Source organism: Lynx rufus, unplaced genomic scaffold (assembly GCF_022079265.1).
Source record: "Lynx rufus isolate CCGP_SWC_20201006 ecotype Redwood Valley unplaced genomic scaffold, mLynRuf1.p SCAF_8, whole genome shotgun sequence".
Classification (NCBI taxonomy): Eukaryota; Metazoa; Chordata; class Mammalia; order Carnivora; family Felidae; genus Lynx; species Lynx rufus.
The window spans coordinates 6,491,167-6,509,885 of record NW_025814896.1 but is presented as its reverse complement, the minus strand read 5'-3'; the positions used below and the strand labels follow the sequence as shown (position 1 = coordinate 6,509,885).

At 45.4% G+C, this 18,719-nt stretch overlaps 1 protein-coding gene and 1 long non-coding RNA gene across 3 annotated transcripts; both read left to right on the top strand.

Moving 5' to 3' along the window:
- The first annotated feature begins 156 nt into the window (after positions 1-156).
- CSTF1 (cleavage stimulation factor subunit 1) lies at positions 157-13,185 on the top strand. 2 transcript variants are annotated; one of them, XM_047067863.1, is made up of 6 exons: positions 157-266; positions 3,859-4,059; positions 5,978-6,255; positions 6,407-6,604; positions 7,416-7,806; positions 10,988-13,185. In XM_047067863.1, the coding sequence occupies exons 2-6, from the start codon at positions 3,891-3,893 to the stop codon at positions 11,245-11,247; spliced, it is 1,296 nt and encodes a 431-aa protein (XP_046923819.1). In that variant the 5' UTR covers positions 157-266; positions 3,859-3,890; the 3' UTR covers positions 11,248-13,185. The 2 variants fall into 2 exon arrangements, with proteins under 2 accessions (XP_046923819.1, XP_046923818.1); XM_047067862.1 differs by lacking the exon at positions 157-266 and adding an exon at positions 375-441.
- A 307-nt stretch (positions 13,186-13,492) lies between these two features.
- LOC124503434 (uncharacterized) lies at positions 13,493-17,187 on the top strand. Its single transcript, XR_006960172.1, has 2 exons — positions 13,493-14,589; positions 16,684-17,187. It is a non-coding gene; the product is annotated as an uncharacterized LOC124503434 (long non-coding RNA).
- The last annotated feature ends 1,532 nt before the right edge of the window (positions 17,188-18,719 follow it).

Sequence of the window (18,719 nt, the reverse complement as noted above, 5' to 3'; positions counted from 1 at the left end):
GCTAGAGAGGCACTGCCTTTTGATTGGTTCACAGCCCCTCACGGCTTGAGGCACGGCCAAGGCGGTGACAGCACGCAGGCGCACTTGCCCCGTAAGGCCCCGGAAGTGGTGGAGCCAACGGCCCGCCAGACTTTGGCCGTTCTAGCGCCTGCAGTGCCCTCCGGGACCCGACATTTGTCAGCGAGACAGCATTTCCTTGGCGTCAGTCAGGGTTGTCGCGCAAGAGATAAAGTCGGAGGAGGTTAACGAACCCCTCGAACGCGCCAGTAAGTAAGATGGCGAGAAGGGCAGGCGAGAGTGGGGCCGATCGATAGCGCAGCGCTCGGCGCCTCGCCCTGTGCGCGTGCGCAGTGAACGTGCGCTCGGAGCGATCGATCGGACACATTTCGTGCCTCCATTTTTCTGGGAGAGAGCGGGAGACCGAGAGAGCCGGACTAGCGGGTACTGGGGGGCTGGGATGCATGGAGAGCGGCTGGTGCGGTCCGCTGGGGTCTTCACGGGACCCCCGGAAAAACGAGCGCGGCGGGAAGGCCCGATAGTGAGCGGGGTGGCATGCCCCCTGAGTTGCCAGGCTCGGCCTGCACACCCCTTCCTCTTCCTCCAAGGCCTCGCTCCCATCCTTGGTGCTCTTCTGTGGCGGGACGGTGGCGGAGCCTAGTGAGGGGGCGTCTGTGTTCTCGCCCTGGTCCCCCCCTTCCAGTTCCCGGGTGTAAACAGTTTCTAGGTCCTGTTCTTCCTGACCTCGGGCCTCGCCTGCAAACTGGGGATGGTAATTAGGCACCTACTAGCGCAGGGAGTGAACGTTCTGTGAGAATTGAGAAGCGGGGCTCGGCCTTTTCTTTTTGAATCTTTGTACACGCCGTGATGCTCCTGTCGTGAGTGCGGAGACGGGATAGAATAGTGGTTAAGTTCTGGGCTCTGGTCTGCGCAGTCCTGGCGGCCACTTGACGAGTTACTCGGCCACATTTTATTTTCAGTTTCCTAACTTCTTTGTGCCGATTTCGTCATCTCTATCGTGCCCTAGTGCTGTCTGCACAAGCATAGATTTATATACATTTGCTTCTACATGTGCTTGAATACTTTGAATGATTTCATTCAATGACCTAATGCTTGTAAAGTGCTTAGCACAGTGTCTGGCAAGTGCTTACAAACGTTAGCTGTTGTTAGTAACACCCATCAGTGCAGCACAGTGAGGACTCAAGCTCTGGGGTCAAATACCCTGAGTAAAGATCCAGGCTTTGCTATTTACAAGCTCTTTGATCCCATGTAAGTTAACCTCTCTGGCCCTCATGTTACCTATCTCTAAAATAGGATTAGATGAGTATTCAGTGAGGTAATGCATATTAGTTGCTTATGTGATGGGTGTCATACACTACACTGAATGTCTAGTTTTAGCTAGTTTGTCATTAAGCTTTTAAGGAGCACTAAAGGTAGTCGTTAGGAACAACACAAGTCTCTAGAGTCAAACCATCTGCATTCTAGTCCAGGTTTCTGCAAGCACTAGTCGTGGGACCTTGAACAAGTTACTTTCCCTCCTCATCTTTAACACGATCACATTGCTTCTCTTACAGGATGGTGTTGAGGATTAAGTGAGACAAAACATAACGCTCAGTAAATGTTAACTATTCTCATTATCAGTAGCTTCAGTTATTCTCCGGAGGGAGTTAGAAAACATGGTTTCCCACTTCTTTCCTATAACGCACCCCTCCTTCCAGAATCAGTCCCTGTAAAGTACAAGGAATACCAGGCAGGGCTGGTGTTACTGCTTACTCCTCTCCTTTCTTGTATTCATCCCCCCACCCTGTCTCTCTCTCTCTCTCTCTCTCTCTCTCTCTCTCTGCCTTATACTCTGACTTCCAATTTCTTGTCTGCCTTCGACTTCTGTTCTTTATTGCTGTTCCCAGGCTCCCGTGCCCTTCTGATAGCTGTCCAGACATACATACACATACGAATATTGATTTTTGAAAGTCAAAGTTATCTGCTGTCCACCAGTTGGAGGTTTTTTTTTTTTTTTTTTGCATAAACCAGAAACCATCATCTACAGTTTTCATTTTACTTTATAAGAGAGAGCTTAAAAACTTGGAAACCAATCCAAGTGCCCTTTTTTCCTTTTTTTTTTTTTTTAAAGTTTATTTATTTTGAGAGAGAGTGAGCAGGGAGAGGCAGAGAGAGGGAGGAGAGAGAATCCCAAGCAGGCTCTGCAGTGTCAGCGCAGAACCTGATGCAGGACTGAAACTCACAAACCCTGAAACCATGCCCTGAGCTGAAATCGAGAGTCGGTTGCTTAACTGACTGAGCTACCCAGGCACCCCTTTCCGTTTTTTATACTCGTTTTGGCCATACCCTATTTGCCAATATTTTATTAAGCAATTTGTTTTTGAATCTTTCCAAGCATTCAACTTGATTTAATTTTCATAGCGTGGTGGCTTGTTTGCCCTCATGTTTTTATTTACTATATAATTAAGTTATATAATTTAACAAAGTTGGTTACCTTAAAACATGTTTTTTTTTTTTAATTTTTTTTTAATGTTTATTTATTTTTGAGACAGAGACAGAGCATGAACAGGGGAGGGGCAGAGAGAGAGGGAGACACAGAATCTGAAATGGGCTCCACACTCTGAGCTGTCAGCACAGAGCCCGACGCGGGGCTCAAACTCACAGACCGTGAGATCATGACCTGAGCCGAAGTCGGACGCTTAACCGACTGAGCCACCCAGGCGCCCTTAAAACATGTTTTAAGAATGAACTTAACGCAGGGCGTCTGGGTGGCTCAGTCGGTTGAGTGGCCGGCTTCACTCAGGTCGTGATCTCATAGTTCATGGGTTGAAGCCCTGCGTCAGGCTCTGTGCTGATAGCTCAGAGCCTGGAGCCTGCTTTGGATTCTGTGTCTCCCTCTCTCTCTGCCCCTCCCCAGCTCACTCTCTGTCTCTCTCAAAAATAAATAAACGTTAAAAAAAGAAAACTTTAATTTTTTTTTTTAACATTTACTTATTTTTGAGACAGAGAGAGAGCATGAACAGGGGAGGGTCAGAGAAAGAGGGAGACACAGAATCTGAAACAGGCTCCAGGCTCTGAGCCGTCAGCACAGAGCCCAATGCGGGGCTTGAACCCACGGACCGCGAGATCATGACCTGAGCCGAAGTCGGCCGCTTAATCGACTGAGCCACCCAGGTGCCCCCAAAAAAGAAAACTTTAAAAAACAAAAAAAGAATGAACATAACTCAGAGTGCCTGGATAGCTCAGTCTGTTAAGTGTCCGACTCTTGATCTCAGCTCAAGTCATGATCTCACAGTTGCAGGACTGAGCACTGCATCGTGGATCCTGCTTGGGATTCTCTCTCCCTGCCCCTCCCCTGCTTCTGCTCTCTCTCTCAAATAAATAAACTTAAAAAAAAAAAACAACATAGCTGACATTAGTAAACATACAGCTTACCTGGTGGAAACAGTAATGTCTAGACATTCAACAATAGTAGCCATCTTCCCTACTGCAAAAACAGTCGGTATTTTCTTAACAGAAGAAACAGAAGATTGTGGGATAGCAGAATAGAATAAAAGTGGCAGGTGGGTAGTATGACAGAGAATAGTCGACGAAAAGAAGTTCTGTAAATAGTTGCTGGTGCGATTTGAGTAATTTCTGTGTGCTACTATGCTCAATGCTCTGCACGTGCCATCTGTTTTTACCTTTGCTAACATGCTTAACAGCTGAGGAACCTGACCTCAGGAACGCGGTCACTGACCGAAGATGATGCAACTAGCAGGGCCGGGACGGAAGCCCCGCCGGTCTGCCCAGACTGCTGCGTGGCTTCCGTGATTTACTGGTGCCTCTGCCCTTCACCATCCCTGCTTTCTCCCCTTGCAGCTGCCAGGGAGATTGTCTTCGTCTTCTCCGAGATGTACAGAACCAAAGTGGGCTTGAAGGACCGCCAGCAGCTGTACAAGCTGATCATTAGCCAGCTGCTCTACGATGGCTATATTAGCATTGCTAATGGCCTCATCAACGAAATCAAGCCGCAGTCTGTCTGTGCGCCCTCGGAGCAGCTCCTACACCTCATCAAACTAGGTAGCTTGGGGACACGTGGATTCCTTAACAAGGTTTCAGAGGTCTTCACGATCAGAATTTTTCCCAATGATTTTTGTTCAGTCTTAGTGCCTAGTATGTGTCAGGTACAGTGGTAGGTACTGAAAGGGTAAGCAAACCCCAGATTATGAAGATTTCAAACCGGCTGTAGCCCCAGGATCTCTATGAGAATTATCTGGAACATTCTGTCATTGTTTTATTGACTGCAGATTTCAACTCACATGTCATCTCAGAGTCCTTTTCACTTTTTTGAAAATAACCCACTATCTTCCCCAGACCTCCCCAGTTATTCTACAACAACAACCCCATTTCCTTCATGACAGAATCACTCTCCGAAATGTACTTCATTGTTTCAGGTTGTTTCCCACACGTCTGCACCTTCCCCAAGAAAGGACAGCACGTGCAATAAACATCAGGATCTCTGTCTCGTTCAACAGTACATCCTGGTGCTTGCCTGGGCTGTAGAAAGCACTCTATAAAATATAGAAATTCCAATATGTTTACACCCTTTGACTTAGCAATGCCAGTTTTTATGGTTTTTTTTTTTAATTTTTTTTAATGTTTATTTTTGAGAGAAAGAGACAGTGTTTTGAGAGAAAGAGACAGAGTTGGGGGGGGGGGCGGGGCGCAGAGAGCAAGGGACACACAGAATCTGAAATAGGTTCCAGGCTCTGAGCTGTCAGCACAGAGCTTGAGGCGGGGCTCGAACTTGTGAACATTGAGATCATGACCTAGGCCAAAGTCAGACACAACCGACTGAGCCACCCAGGCGCCCCATGGTGTTTTGTTTTGTTTTGTTTTAATTTAAAAAAAACAATGTTTTTTTCATGTTTGTTTCTGAGAGAGACAGAGCACAAGCGGGGAAGGGGCAGAGAGAGAGGCTCCAAAGAGTGGAAGAATCCAAAGCAGGCTCCAGGCTCTGAGCTGTCAGCACAGAGCCCAATGTGGGGCTCAAACTCATGAACTGTGAGATCATGACCTGAGCCAAAGTCAGATGCTTAACCAACTGAGCCACCCAGGTGCCCCTAGCAATGCCAGTTTTGAGAATTTGTTCCGAGGAAATAAAACAAAAACAACTGAAATATCCAACAATAAGAAATTCGTTGTGAATGTTCTTGTATCCTCAAATTGGGTCCAACCACACGATGTAGATAAAAATGACACTGGCCAGATTTTTATTCTGTTTGAGTAAATGAACAAGTAAGTTACAACATGTCATATGGTTTGGTTCTATTTTTTTGCAAGAATTGTAACAACTGTGCATGGAGAAAGGTCCAGAAGAATTCATCCCACCATTTTAACAGTAATTATCTTTGAGTAATCTAATACAAGGTCATTTTTGTGTTCATCTCTATTGCTAATTTTTCTTATACTAATAAACATACTGTTTATATGGTACATGAAGTTATTTTTCAATTTAAAATGCATTTTCTTGAAAAACTTATTTAAATATCAACAGTCTTTCAACTACGTTTCACTAGTGTTAGTGCTAACAGTGTATCTGTCTTAATGAGCCCCAGAGCTGCTACTAACAGATGTCAGCACTAAAAATATTAAAATTCAGAACGAGAAAAAATGGGCAGCTTAGCTATAGAACTGCTTTTTTTGAGTTTCTGTAGTCGTCGTTACAGTAGAAAATTTTGGAAGCAAAAAACAGGGGGAGGTGACGTGACCTATTGAGCCTGACCTTCCGCAGTCAATGTTATATTGCCTACGGTGTTGTCACTGAACATAACACCCGGGTTGACATACACATAATTTTGTGAAGGGTTAAGTGTCAGGCCACTCCAAGACAGAGTAAGTTGATGTTGGCCAACATCTTTCCCAGTTTGGATCCAGAATTTTGTCTTGGCTTTTTAAAATGACATTTTTGCATGCACTTAATTTTGGTTCATTTCAGGAATGGAAAACGACGACACTGCAGTTCAGTATGCAATTGGTCGTTCAGATACAGTGGCCCCTGGCACGGGGATTGACCTAGAGTTTGATGCCGACGTCCAAACTATGTCCCCAGAGGCTTCAGAGTACGAAACATGCTATGTCACATCCCACAAAGGCCCCTGCCGCGTAGCCACCTACAGCAGAGACGGGCAGTTAATAGCCACCGGATCTGCCGATGCTTCCATAAAGATACTTGACACGGAAAGAATGTTGGCCAAGAGCGCCATGCCAATAGAGGTAAAAATCCCAGCAACGTACATACCGTCTGCCTTTCGTTCGCTGCTCGTCGGGAGAGTGAGAGACTAGTTTAGACCAGCTTTAACATAGCATAGTCGGGGGCTTTGAGTCAGATTTTGCCCTTTGAGCATCTCTTTTCTCGTTGGTCTAGGTCATGATGAATGAGACTGCACAACAGAACATGGAAAACCACCCAGTGATCCGAACGCTTTATGACCACGTGGATGAAGTCACGTGTCTCGCTTTCCACCCAACGGAGCAAATCCTTGCCTCTGGTTCCAGGGATTATACTCTGAAGTTATTTGATTATTCCAAACCATCTGCAAAAAGAGCCTTCAAGTACATTCAGGTTAGGAATGTTTAGAAAGGAGCTATCCAGTTTCTTCTTAAAAGCAAAGAGCACTTATTGTATGACTGTTCCTGTTCTTAAAGTAGCCTCAGGGATCATCTTACAAAACGAAGCAGCTGCAAGGACGCGTGCTGCAGGTGGCACAGGAATCAGTGTATTGGCCTGTGGTTCCCACGCTGTCAAGCACCCACTTTCTCTGGTCACAGTTTGTGCAACAGGGGCTCAGAACCTGTGTCACTCTTTCAACGTCGCAGATCCCTGTTTAAAGGTGAAACAGTCACTTCACCGAAGTGTAACTTAGCGGGAATCAAAAAATTATTCAGTTGAAACTCTCAGACGTTTACTGGAAAAGTGATACTGCAAAAGTGATATTTTGAGTATGCAGTAAAGAAATACTAATGTTTTAGTAGTGGCTTCCACCTTTTAGTAATTGAACTGAGTTTTTTACTCCGTATTTGGAGCCGTAGGACAGATTAAAGAAGCTGTCCACACGTACAAGTTGTGTTTATCCTCATTCGTTAACGTGTGAAACTATCCTAGCTTGATGATGTTCCATTCTGAGTTCTCCCAGTGCTCGTTTGCAAATGACGAAGCTCACTTCCACGGTTTTGAGAATATAATCCCACCAGTAGCTGGTTTTTAAAATCTCTGTTCAAATGATACCTTCACGTATTTTACAAAGTTCGTTGTTCCTTCTTCTGCCTTGTAACATCTGATCGTTGTTTTATGTATTCTCTCCGTCAACCAAATATTTTCCACATGTTCTCTGCATTTAATTATTCACCACCACTTAATGTGTCTGTCCTAACAGGAAGCTGAAATGCTACGCTCTATCTCTTTTCATCCTTCCGGAGACTTTATACTCGTTGGGACTCAGCATCCTACTCTTCGGCTTTATGATATCAACACGTTTCAGTGTTTTGTCTCTTGCAATCCTCAAGATCAACACACCGATGCTATATGCTCCGTTAATTACAATCCCAGCGCCAACATGTATGTCACCGGTAGCAAGGACGGCTGCATCAAGCTGTGGGATGGTGTTTCAAATCGGTGCATCACAACCTTTGAGAAGGCGCATGACGGTGCTGAGGTTTGTTCTGCCATTTTCTCCAAAAATTCCAAATACATTCTCTCCAGTGGAAAAGACTCCGTAGCTAAACTTTGGGAGATATCAACAGGACGAACACTGGTCAGATACACAGGTACGTGAAAAGTTGCTGTTACCTTTTCTGTAGCATTTTCTGGCTTCCAGAAGAGAGCCACACGATAAATGTATGCGTTGAGCAAGGCAGATGTTACACCTCTTTTAGGTAAGAAAGCAAAGCTTAGAGGTTAAGTAGTTTAGCCAAGGCTACAGTTGGTAAGAGCTGGAAATAGAACCTTAGTTTCTGAACTGTGTTCTTCTCAGTACGTCACAGCTTCAACTAGATGTGAGTCTATGCCAGTAACATTGAGACTCTGGTGGTCCGTTTGTAGACCAGTGGTCTGCCCTTTTCCCTCAGAAACATAAAAGCAGTCCAGAGAAAAGGCGGAGTCAGTGGATCTCAATGAGTGTACACATTAGGGAAGGAAGGCGGAGAGGGGCCATCTAGGCCTGTTCATAAGAGAGCACAGCTACCCTGACAGTTACTTGGTAATGAATGTTGTCAAAATATTGTCTTATTCTTCTGTTCCTTGGAGCAGCAAAGGCTGTTGTTTGGTAGCAAACCTCCAGGAAAGTTCAACTAGTTTCCTCTGTTGTGAGATGTTTGTGTCCCACACTAAAATCACCATAACCAGAACTTTAAAACTCTACAGGAAAACACCACCAGGACCACCTGGGTGGCTCAGTCGGTTAAGCATCTGACTTCACCTCAGGTCATGATCTCACAGTTCATGGATTTGAGATTCGAGCCCCGCGTCGGGCTCTGTGCTGACAGCTCAGAGCCTGGAGCCTGCTTCATATTCTGTGTCTCCCTCTCTCTCTGTCTCTGTCTCTCAAAAATAAACATCAAAAAAATTTTTAAAGAAAGGAAACCACGCCGTCGTAAGGGCTCAACTGTTACGGCAGTCGCTTCTCCTTTTAGAGAAGATTGAAGAGGCGGGGACGTCGGAGCCACCAGGGTGCAGCATCATCCACCTCACATCCGTCTCCTGGGGACACTTTGCTTCCTGCCGTCCCTCTCTGGCTCTGACACAGACCATACAACTAGCAGGTCTTAGGAAGCGTCAGTTTCGTCCTCATTCTTGGTCCTTTGTTGAAACGCTTCTGTAGGGAGCTATTTTGAAAACCTTCCTCTAATTATTACTGTTAAAGGGCTGCGTGCTTGTTGCAAAAAGAAGATGCAAAAGTGGTCAAAGTAAAAGTGGGCGGGCCGTCTCCATCTTCAGCAGTAACAGCCGCCGTCGGGTGTGATGTGTGTAGAGGGCACGCGCCAGATTCTCACAGCATTTCTTACGTTTGCTTTGTCCTGTGAACGGCAGAATGTTTTATGCTTCTGTGGGGCTGCCTGGTTTGCTTCGGCAGAGAATTGGGATTTGATTTTAAAGTGAGATTATACTGAATCGATACGCAAATTCCCTCGTTTTCTAACTCACAGGCTAAGAGCCCATCATACCAGCATGTTTAGGTCTGTGTTTCCAGTTTTAATGTTTAGTTAGAATTCAGTGGGTTTTTGAAATACTGAAGGAAAAAGAAAAGCTATCGAGCATTAGAAATTTCAGTGTGAGAAATTAATTCAGAAGACTAAATAAAATGCTGAGCTAGGGACACCGTGTAGCACGTGTAACAGACACCTGCCAGACACTGGGCAGTGAGCTCAAGGAGAGAGAGATGACCATCAGTTCTACAGACCTAAGAAATGCACGTCAGAGTTTCTTTTTGTACTCCCCAGAGGGTAGGAATTTAAAAGATTGATATTCTCTCGTATTGAACAACATTTGGGGAAGTTACATACTTCGTTGTTAAGGAGTGCTGATTGGAAACCTTCTAAAGGGGGGTTGGTGTCATGAATCCTATTTTTCAGCATACGTATATATTTTGGACTCTTAGAAATTCAGCCTAAAAAGATTGCTGGCAGGTATGCCCACGCACACGTAGAAGGATGTCCGTCCCAACATAGTCTCGAAGAGGGGAGCGTCAGAGACAGCAGAAGTGTCCACCAGAAAGCACCGAGGGCACTCTTGTCACGCGTCCTTTTCACAGCGTGCGGCCCTTAAAAACAAATACAGGAACATTTGTGAGCACGTATGCCACTGGATGTGCCCTCATGCCAGTCCTCGCAACATCGTGTGGGTTGGTGCTGTAATTGTCCCCCAGAGAATGGAAGAGAAAGGTAAGGCTTAAAGGTGCTACGTAATGTGTCCGTGTTCACGTCGCTAGTAAGTGATGAGCCCAGATCTGATGCCAGCGCCTCTGTTTTTATCCATTAAGCCGTATTCCATCTTTATAGATCTCTGCTACCCTGCTGTATAAAAATAGCATATGATGTGAGCTCCGATTTACAGAATACAGAGGTATTTACAGAGATATTTAGAAAGGATTCATCGAAATACTGACTCTGGGTGTAGAATTATCAGGCGGTTGTTCTTTTTGACTTTATATGATATTTTAAACATAAAGTCTGTATTTTCACGGTCATAAAAAAGCCTAGAGCTTCTTTTTGGAGAGCAGACATTCAAACATCCCAGGAATTCTGTTCTAGGAATTTAATCCTGAGGAAATAGTATGTTCGGCATAAAGAATTTGTCAGCATAACTTGCAACCAGATGCCTCTAGCAGGAAAAGAATTACTCAATAGTAAGGGTGCTTCCAGATGGTGGTGTATTTTGCGGCCAGTAAAAAACACAGAAAAATGTACCTAATGAAAAGTTGGTTTAAACTATGACAGAAATGACCTATATGACACGGCACCGATTTTCTATTTTTTATTATTTTTTTTAATGTTTTATTTGTTTTTGAGAGAGAGCGAACACAAGCGGGGGAGGGACTGAGGGGGAGGGGACACAGGATCCAAAGCGGGCTCTGTGCTGAGAGCAGCGAGCCCAGTGTGGTGCTCGAACTCCCGAACCACGAGTGGAGTTGGCCGCTCAACCAACTGAGCCCCCCCCCACCCCCACCGGGTGCCCCTGTATTTTTTTTTCTTAAGATGTCCCTGTGCCTGGAAGTACGTCGGGACGTTGACGGAGTCGGCTGCCTCAGGTGGTAGGTCGGTGGCGATTTGCTTCTTCGTGCTTCTGTGGAGGCTCCAAAATTATACGATAAATGCGTATTACTTCTGTTTTAAGATGCCGTTTTTACATCGACAGGGTAACGAACAGAAGGACGGCAGCGTGAGGGTCTAAAGTGTAGCCCTGGGGGGCTAGCCCTGCCACTCTGACCCTTAACCTCTCGTGTCCGCGCAGGGGCCGGCCTGAGCGGGCGGCAGGTGCACCGGACGCAGGCCGTGTTCAACCACACCGAGGACTACGTGCTGCTGCCGGACGAGCGGACCATCAGTCTGTGCTGCTGGGACTCCCGTACCGCCGAGCGTCGGAACCTGCTCTCCCTGGGCCACAACAACATCGTGCGCTGCATAGTGCACTCGCCCACCAACCCCGGCTTCATGACGTGCAGCGACGACTTCCGAGCCCGGTTCTGGTACCGGCGATCCACCACGGACTAGCCCACCTTCCTTGCCCAGGGTTCTTTTCTGGAGGACTGTGCCCCTGCCCCCACCGGGTCCCGTCACCAGCTTCGGTAGTAAGTCACCGTGCCATCCGGCGGTTGTGCCGCCACCTCTCCGTCCTTGGATTTGTACAAAAGAATCTTTTTTTACCTTGATGCAGAATCATGGTGGGAAAAGTGGGAAACGCAGATCCGTGCGGTGGCTCTGCATTCACTGATTATCACAGTGTGATTTTCATCGGTTTTGTAAATACAGGACTTGCCACTTCTCTTGAATCTCTTGATCATTTGAGGAAAGGTAGAGTTTTAAAGTGCTTTCTAGAGCTCAAGTGGATCTGTCGTGAGGGATTTTCATCCGGTGGTTCTGTCGACTTCTGTGCCTCTTCTACACACACCCTCTTTGTGTCTTTCTTTTCAGGACACATTTTGGCAGGTAGGTGGGCCTGCAGCTCTGAGAATCCAGAGCGTCGTGCCGTTTTAAAACCAGTTTAGAGAATCCATCAGTCCTATCCTGAAATGATACCATTCTGATAATAAAGCTCAGATCTGCAACTTTAGTGTTCTACCTTTTTCACGTCAATAAAATTAATGGCCAGTTTTTCCCGAAGATTTCTAGGAAATGTATCTTTCGTCGTACCTCCCGCGTTCTCCTTTCATTGCCCGCAATGCTTCTCTTCAGCAAATATTTCTGATAAGGTTATTACCGGCGGATGGAAAGCATAATTGAAGATAAAGCCAATCTAATCAAAATTCAGTGAGCCCGCCGCTGCTCTCCGACCATAGCTTATTTCACAGATGATTACTATTGATTGACTTTGTTCTTACATAATTTTAAATCTTATTTTTCAGTTCTCTTCAGCATGAATCGTTCACTACTCGTCGTGGATGCACGTGGCAACTATGTTCTTGGAAGATTTTTGCAATTAAATCTTGATCGAGGTTTTTCTTGAAACTTTCTAATTTAGGAAGTGACAGTATTTCTCTGGATTCAGCTCAAGCTAGGTGAGGGGACCCTAACCTCCCCTCTGCCAGATAGACTTTGGTTTATATTTATCCCCAAGTGCAAATACCTCATGTTCTGGGTAGGAATACCTAGAAATATAATCTAGGGTCAGTTGATAAAAATACTAAATAGATTGATTGTTTCATTTTACAGGAACTTTCAAATCTTCTGAAGTTTATTGCCTAAAAATTCTGTGTTAGTCATCCTCCTTAAGGATCATTTCACCTCTTTGGCCTGTGAAACCGTTTGAAGCATTCTTAATGTGTTAAATCCATTTTCATTCAGGTTTCCAAAGCTGTATTTTTTGGTCTGTAGTGAGTTTAGATTTATTTTTGTTTTGTGTCCTGATTCTCCGGTATTTGCACGTGACTGTCGGTGCTCCTTTATAGGATGAGAAGAAACCTGCTGAGTAGGAACAGGAATAACCAGTTCCATAAGGAAATTACAGACCAAAAGTCCTCACTTCTTTTTCTGGCTTTTCTTTTGCTTTCCACGTACGAAATTACAGCAGAGGCTGAACATGTTCCGCATTCCTCTGGTCTAGCACATGTGCTAGAATGACCACATGGCATTCCTGATTGAAGCTCCGCTGGGTCTTTTTAACTGTTCGTGAATTTGAATAATGATGCCTACTTTTTCCAGTTTCTGGAATAGTCTCAGCCATGGATCGGAAGTTTCAGGACTTCTGTCTACAAGATCAAGATACTTTTCTGTGCTTCCAAAATGGACACATTTTTTCTTCTAAAAATCACATCAATATTTTGAACCGGTAAGAATGCCGGGAATATTACATGGACTCGGCATCAGCATGTCATTAACTGTCCCATGTGACACCTGGTTTTCAAAAACGGTGAATGATAGGAACTTAGAACTTCTATGTTATTTTTTAAAGATATGTGATTTCTAAAATAAACTTTTTGTATATAATGGTAATTTAAAGCTAGTCCTTTTTTTTTTTTTTTTTTTTGGACCTTGCTTTGAATGTTTACATATTTGAACATGTGTTCTCCAACAGCAGTCATGACTTTGGACTGGAAACTTTCATGCTCTTCTTTTAGTGTTTGATTCTAAATTTTTTTTTTTTTTCAACGTTTTTTATTTATTTTTGGGACAGAGAGAGACAGAGCATGAACGGGGGAGGGGCAGAGAGAGAGGGAGACACAGAATCGGAAACAGGCTCCAGGCTCTGAGCCATCAGCCCAGAGCCCGACGCGGGGCTCGAACTCACGGACCGTGAGATCGTGACCTGGCTGAAGTCGGACGCGTAACCGACTGCGCCACCCAGGCGCCCCTAGTGTTTGATTCTAGAAGTACGATTTTTATAGCAGATCTCCTTTAGCTATGTATCTCTTTTACTCTACAAATTTAAAATCTAAAAACTTTATAATTCCATTTCTTACGATGATTCAAAGAAACCAATCTTTTACCTTAAACTTTGGTTTCCCTTCGGAAGGGCAATGATGGGGGGAACAGCCTCAGCTGTATTAGCGACATGTTAGGTAGTGAGGCAAGTCATTTCAATGTCACAGCTTCCTTTTCTGTGATTAAAGTGGTTAATCAAAATCATCCCCAACATGCACTCAATCAATGAAGTGATTTTTTTTTTTTTTTAACACAGCAAGATATAAACAGATTTGGGGGAAGACTTCTGTTTCTGAAAATACAGTGGACCAGATACTCTAGAGAGCCCTTTCAATACACACCTGTTTAGAGTTTATTTTTAATCTCTAAATAGATGGCTGAGCTAGCAAGAAATTCTCAGGCAGTTCCTGAGAGGCAGAAACAACCAAAAACCACAAATCTAGACCATCAGGACCGATAGGGCATCCAGCTGAACCAAGGGCATTTGTCACTCCCCTGGAGCCTAATGATTTCTGAGCTCTGACCACAAGGTGGGAGCTTTGATCAAGACCTACAAAGAAAGGTACCCCCTACCCTCCAAGGGGTGAACTTGCCAAAAGCCCTGCCTCCAGGAAAGAGGACACCTGCCTGCCCGGGTGCTGGCTCAGGTTTGTGGGGCAGATCTTAAGGAGAATCCCATCTATAAACTATTTGTCCAAGTAAGGTGAGAACGACTCACACTACCTATGTGGCTTGGAGAAAAGCCAGCTGAGAATTTAAAGCAACTCCCATTGACGGTGGCCAAAGACACCTGACAGAAAGAAGCCAGCACAATTTAAGGAAGAACACCTCTTTCCCCCAGGCCTCCGTTCTCTCAGATACAGATCTAAGAATCCGGGGTTCATGATCCAGTATGTGAGGAAACAGCCGCCATGATGAGAAGCAGTAGAAACTAGAGTCGCACTTGGAGACTTGGAATTCGCAGACGCACGATACGTGAGTGTGTCCGATATGAAGATCTCAAACAGGACCCAGGACAGAGACTAGGAAGTGACCCGGTGGATTGAAACAACAACAAAACCTTTGGGAAAACAGTCATTTCTATAGCGTTCATTCTTCGTGCCTTTGGCCTTTTTTGGGCGCTTTTCTCCGCCTTCCAACTCACTTGGCGGGCATTCTAATCTGTGAAGCCTCTTTCCCACTCACGCTTTGGTGAACTTGCTCTTCGCATTCTGGCTGCTCACCCCACCATGAGGCGTTATCCTGGGGCACCATTTTCTGCCCTGGGTTTTCCGGTGCTCCCTGTTAGCACCCGGCCTTCCCCCCAGCGGCACCTCGACACCTGCAACGTTTCCTTTGCATCCTGTTTCTCAAGTCTTGCTCTGGTTCCTTTTCCCTCTCAACCTAGGGGTCAAAATTTAGGTTTTTGGGTTTTTTTTTAATTTTTTTTTAATGTTTATTATTGAGAGAGAGAGAGAGCATGAACATGGGAGGTGCAGAGAGAGGAAGAGACACAGAATCCGAAGCAGGCTCCAGGCTCCGAGCTGTCAGCACAGAGCCCGATGTGGGGCTCAAACTCACAGACCGCGAGACCATGACCTGAGCCGAAGTCGGACGCCCAGCCGACTGAGCCACCCAGATGCCCCTCAAAATTTAGGTTATTAAACTGAGTCAGCACTGACAATCACTGGAGCTGTAGAATCCCAGCCTTGCCTGTTTTATCTGTACGTTAGGGAATTTAGCTGAATTTGGTGACAATTGATGAAATTCTACTTTGACGAAAAGAGCTGTGTTAGAGGTATCTTCATGAGGTCACAACTTACTGGATTATCAGATGATTTTAAAGCCGTGCAGTCTGACATTTCCTGCCAAGCCTTTAATGATCTAGATATTCTTCACCTGGTGTCCAGCTGCACTTTAAAAAGTAAGGTATTGGGGTGCCTGGGTGGCTCGGTTAAGCATCAGACTCTTGATTTGGGTTCAGGTCATGATCTCGCAGTTCATGGGATCAAGCTCCGTGTCGGGCTCCACGCTGACAGTGCAGAGCCTGCTTGGGATTCTCCCTCTCCGTCTCTCTCTGTCCCTCCCCCACCCTCAAAATAGATAAACATTAAAAAAAAAAAAAAAGTCAGGTACTGAGTGCCTAGCATTCAAAGACTACCGTCAAGGAGCTTGATAGCTAGAGGTTCATGTGAAAACAGTATAAGGCATACCAAACAACAGTCCATGTACAAAAGCAGTCTTCCTTCCTGCGCATTTATTAGGAGCTCTAGGAGTAAAGTGATCAGACGCCCTACGTTTTGAGGAGAAAATTCATCCAAAATACTGTTCTCAGTAGCATTTGTTAAGGGGGAAAAGATTACCTCATTAGAGTCTCTCGTACTTGTTTCCCTTGAACTCTCTAGTTGTTTCAACCTTCAGTCAGTGGGATATTACGAAAGCCACCCAATTTCCCAGAATAGTGAAATCTTGCAACGTTTGTGCACAGAAGGATGCATTTGCCTTAAGTAAATACGAACGTCTAAGGGCTTTCATTCAGAAAAATGACAGGACAAAACACCAAACTGAGACGCCAGGCCCTCATTCACAAAATACCACACTAGGTATCCAGGTAGGAGTGAGTCTGTTTCATTTCAGGATCAAATCTATGGCTTTTGTGTCTTCCTTTTTGTTTGTTTGTTTGTTTGTTTTGTTAGAGCAGTGGGGAGGGAGAAAGAGAATTTTTTTTTTTTTTTTTAGCATTTATTTATTTTCGAGAGACAGAGAGCAAGCAGGGGAGGGGCAAAGAGGGAGGGAGACAGACTCCCAAGCAGGCTCCAGGCTCTGAGCTGTCAGCACAGAGCCCGATGCGGGGCTCGAACCCACGAACCCTGAGATCATGACCTGATCCAAAGGCGGATGCTTGACCGACTGAGCCATCCAGGCGCCCCAGAGAGACAGAGAATTTTAAGCAAGCTCCACACCCAGTGTGGAGCCCAACACGGGCTCAGTCTTATGGCCGTGAGATCATGACCTGAGCCAAAACCAAGAGTGGGACGCTCAACCGACTGAGCCACCTGGGTGCCCCTACATTCTGTTTTTTTAATTTAGGTTTTTCCAAAAAGAAGAGGAGGAGGAGGAGGAAGAAATGCAAATCACAGCATTCCAATCTGCATTGGGAACTCCAGGTCAGCCCTTCAGTATTGAGAAGAACCACCGTCACAAGTTTGCCAAGGTGGTGGAAACAGTTCAAACTGGACCAGGTGTGAAGTCTACCTTTTTTCTAAGAGACTTGAGTCTGGATTCTGCCTCAGTCACATCACTGCATGACCTTAAACAAGTTTGTCCATCCTTTTTTGCTTTCTTTCAAATATATGCAAGAATCAATCATCAAGTAAAACAATGGTTGCCAGGTCCCCAGGGTACAGGGGACTGAGGAGTGACCACCAATGGGTATGGGTTTTTTTTCTAGGGCAATGAAATATTCTCAAATTAGAGAATGGTGATGATTGCACAACCTGAATATACTAAAAGACGCTGAATTGTACTCTTTAGAAGGATGAATTTTGTGGTATGTGAATTATATCTTAATAAAGCTTTAATTTTTTAATTCAATGTCAGCAGCACAGTACAATGAATTTGCATGTAGCCATCACCCAGATTCCCCAGTTTGCTACTCATAGCCAATCTTATTTTATCTATACCTCTATCCACTTTCCCCTCTCTTGAGTTATTTTGAAGCAAATCTTGGATTTTTATCCATAAATATCTCTGTATATATCTGTGAAGGATAAGGACTTAAAAAAATTTTTTTTAACATTTATTTATTTTTGAGAGAGAGAGAGAGAGAGAGAGACAGAGCACGAGCGGGGGAGGGGCAGAGAGAGAGGGAGACACAGAATCAGAAGCAGGCTCCAGGCTCCGAGCCGTCAGCACAGGGCCCGACGTGGGGCTCGAACTCACAGACCACGAGATCATGACCTGAGCCGAAGTCGGACGCTCAACCGACTGAGCCACCCAGGCACCCCTGGGACTTTTTGAAACAGAATCATAACATAATAACATCTAAATATACATGGAAGCACCACGTTTAGGTTAACAGATTCCCACCCTGGAGACACGAACCTCAGCCTTAGCTCAGTAGTGCCTCCATGTTCCTTACTCGAGATGCTGCCCGGCCCGTGCCCACCAGCACAGAGGCGCAGGTAGGGCCAGAAGAAAGCAGGGGCGAAGAGGCACACGCAAGAAAAATGCCCACATTCACATTCAACCACACGGAAATCATCTGCCATTTTGTAGAGCCTTTGCCTTACAAATATGACTAGCTATATGCGTTGCGAGAGTACTGTGTTAACGATTTCTTTGTCTTACCTACAAATAATAAGATAAAGTGCTTCTGCTAGTCCAGGCTGTCCGTCATTCATAACTTCAGCCCTTATGACTCATTACTCTTTCCTCTGAATCTGCTTGCTTTCCTTAAGTGGAACTTGCTAATTCCATCTCTCTCTTTTTTTTTTTTTTATTTTTGCATATTCATGGTGTTACAGCTAGGAACACTCTACCCTGATCTGCCCCCGCCTCTCACATCTTGCCTTCCCCATGAAGACTTCCCTAAATTACTCCCCATCCTCCCGTCTCTGCCTTCTCCTCCTGGGATCTCCGCCTTGAACTTGTCGCTAAGTCAGTTCGTCCTCACTCTGCAGGGTCACTGTTCCCTCCCTGTGATCTGCTCCCATCTGCAACACGTCAGTTACTCGGCCCCGGAAGTTAACTTCCAACAACGATGCCCATTTAAAACATGGATTGTCTCAGCCAGAAATCAGTCGGCCGTGTCCACAAGTAAAACCCTTCCTGGTGCTCAGACTCGTGAGGACTGACTGCTCAGCAGTGGGTGCCACGCAGACCAGTCAGTGAGCGCAGCACTTGCAGGAAGGTAGCAATGGGAGACACCACCCGTCGGAGGTGCTACCTGAGGCAGGTTCGGAAGAACGGGTGCCAGTCTGTTTAAATGAAGTAACGTGAATGTGCCCCGCAAGGAGTCTGCCTCCCTGTATATGTCTTCCCTCAACGTTGAGGAGGAATTCAGGGAAAGTAGAAAGACCGAGCAAGCAGTGTTGAGCTGCACGAATTAGCAGTGTGGCTTCAAG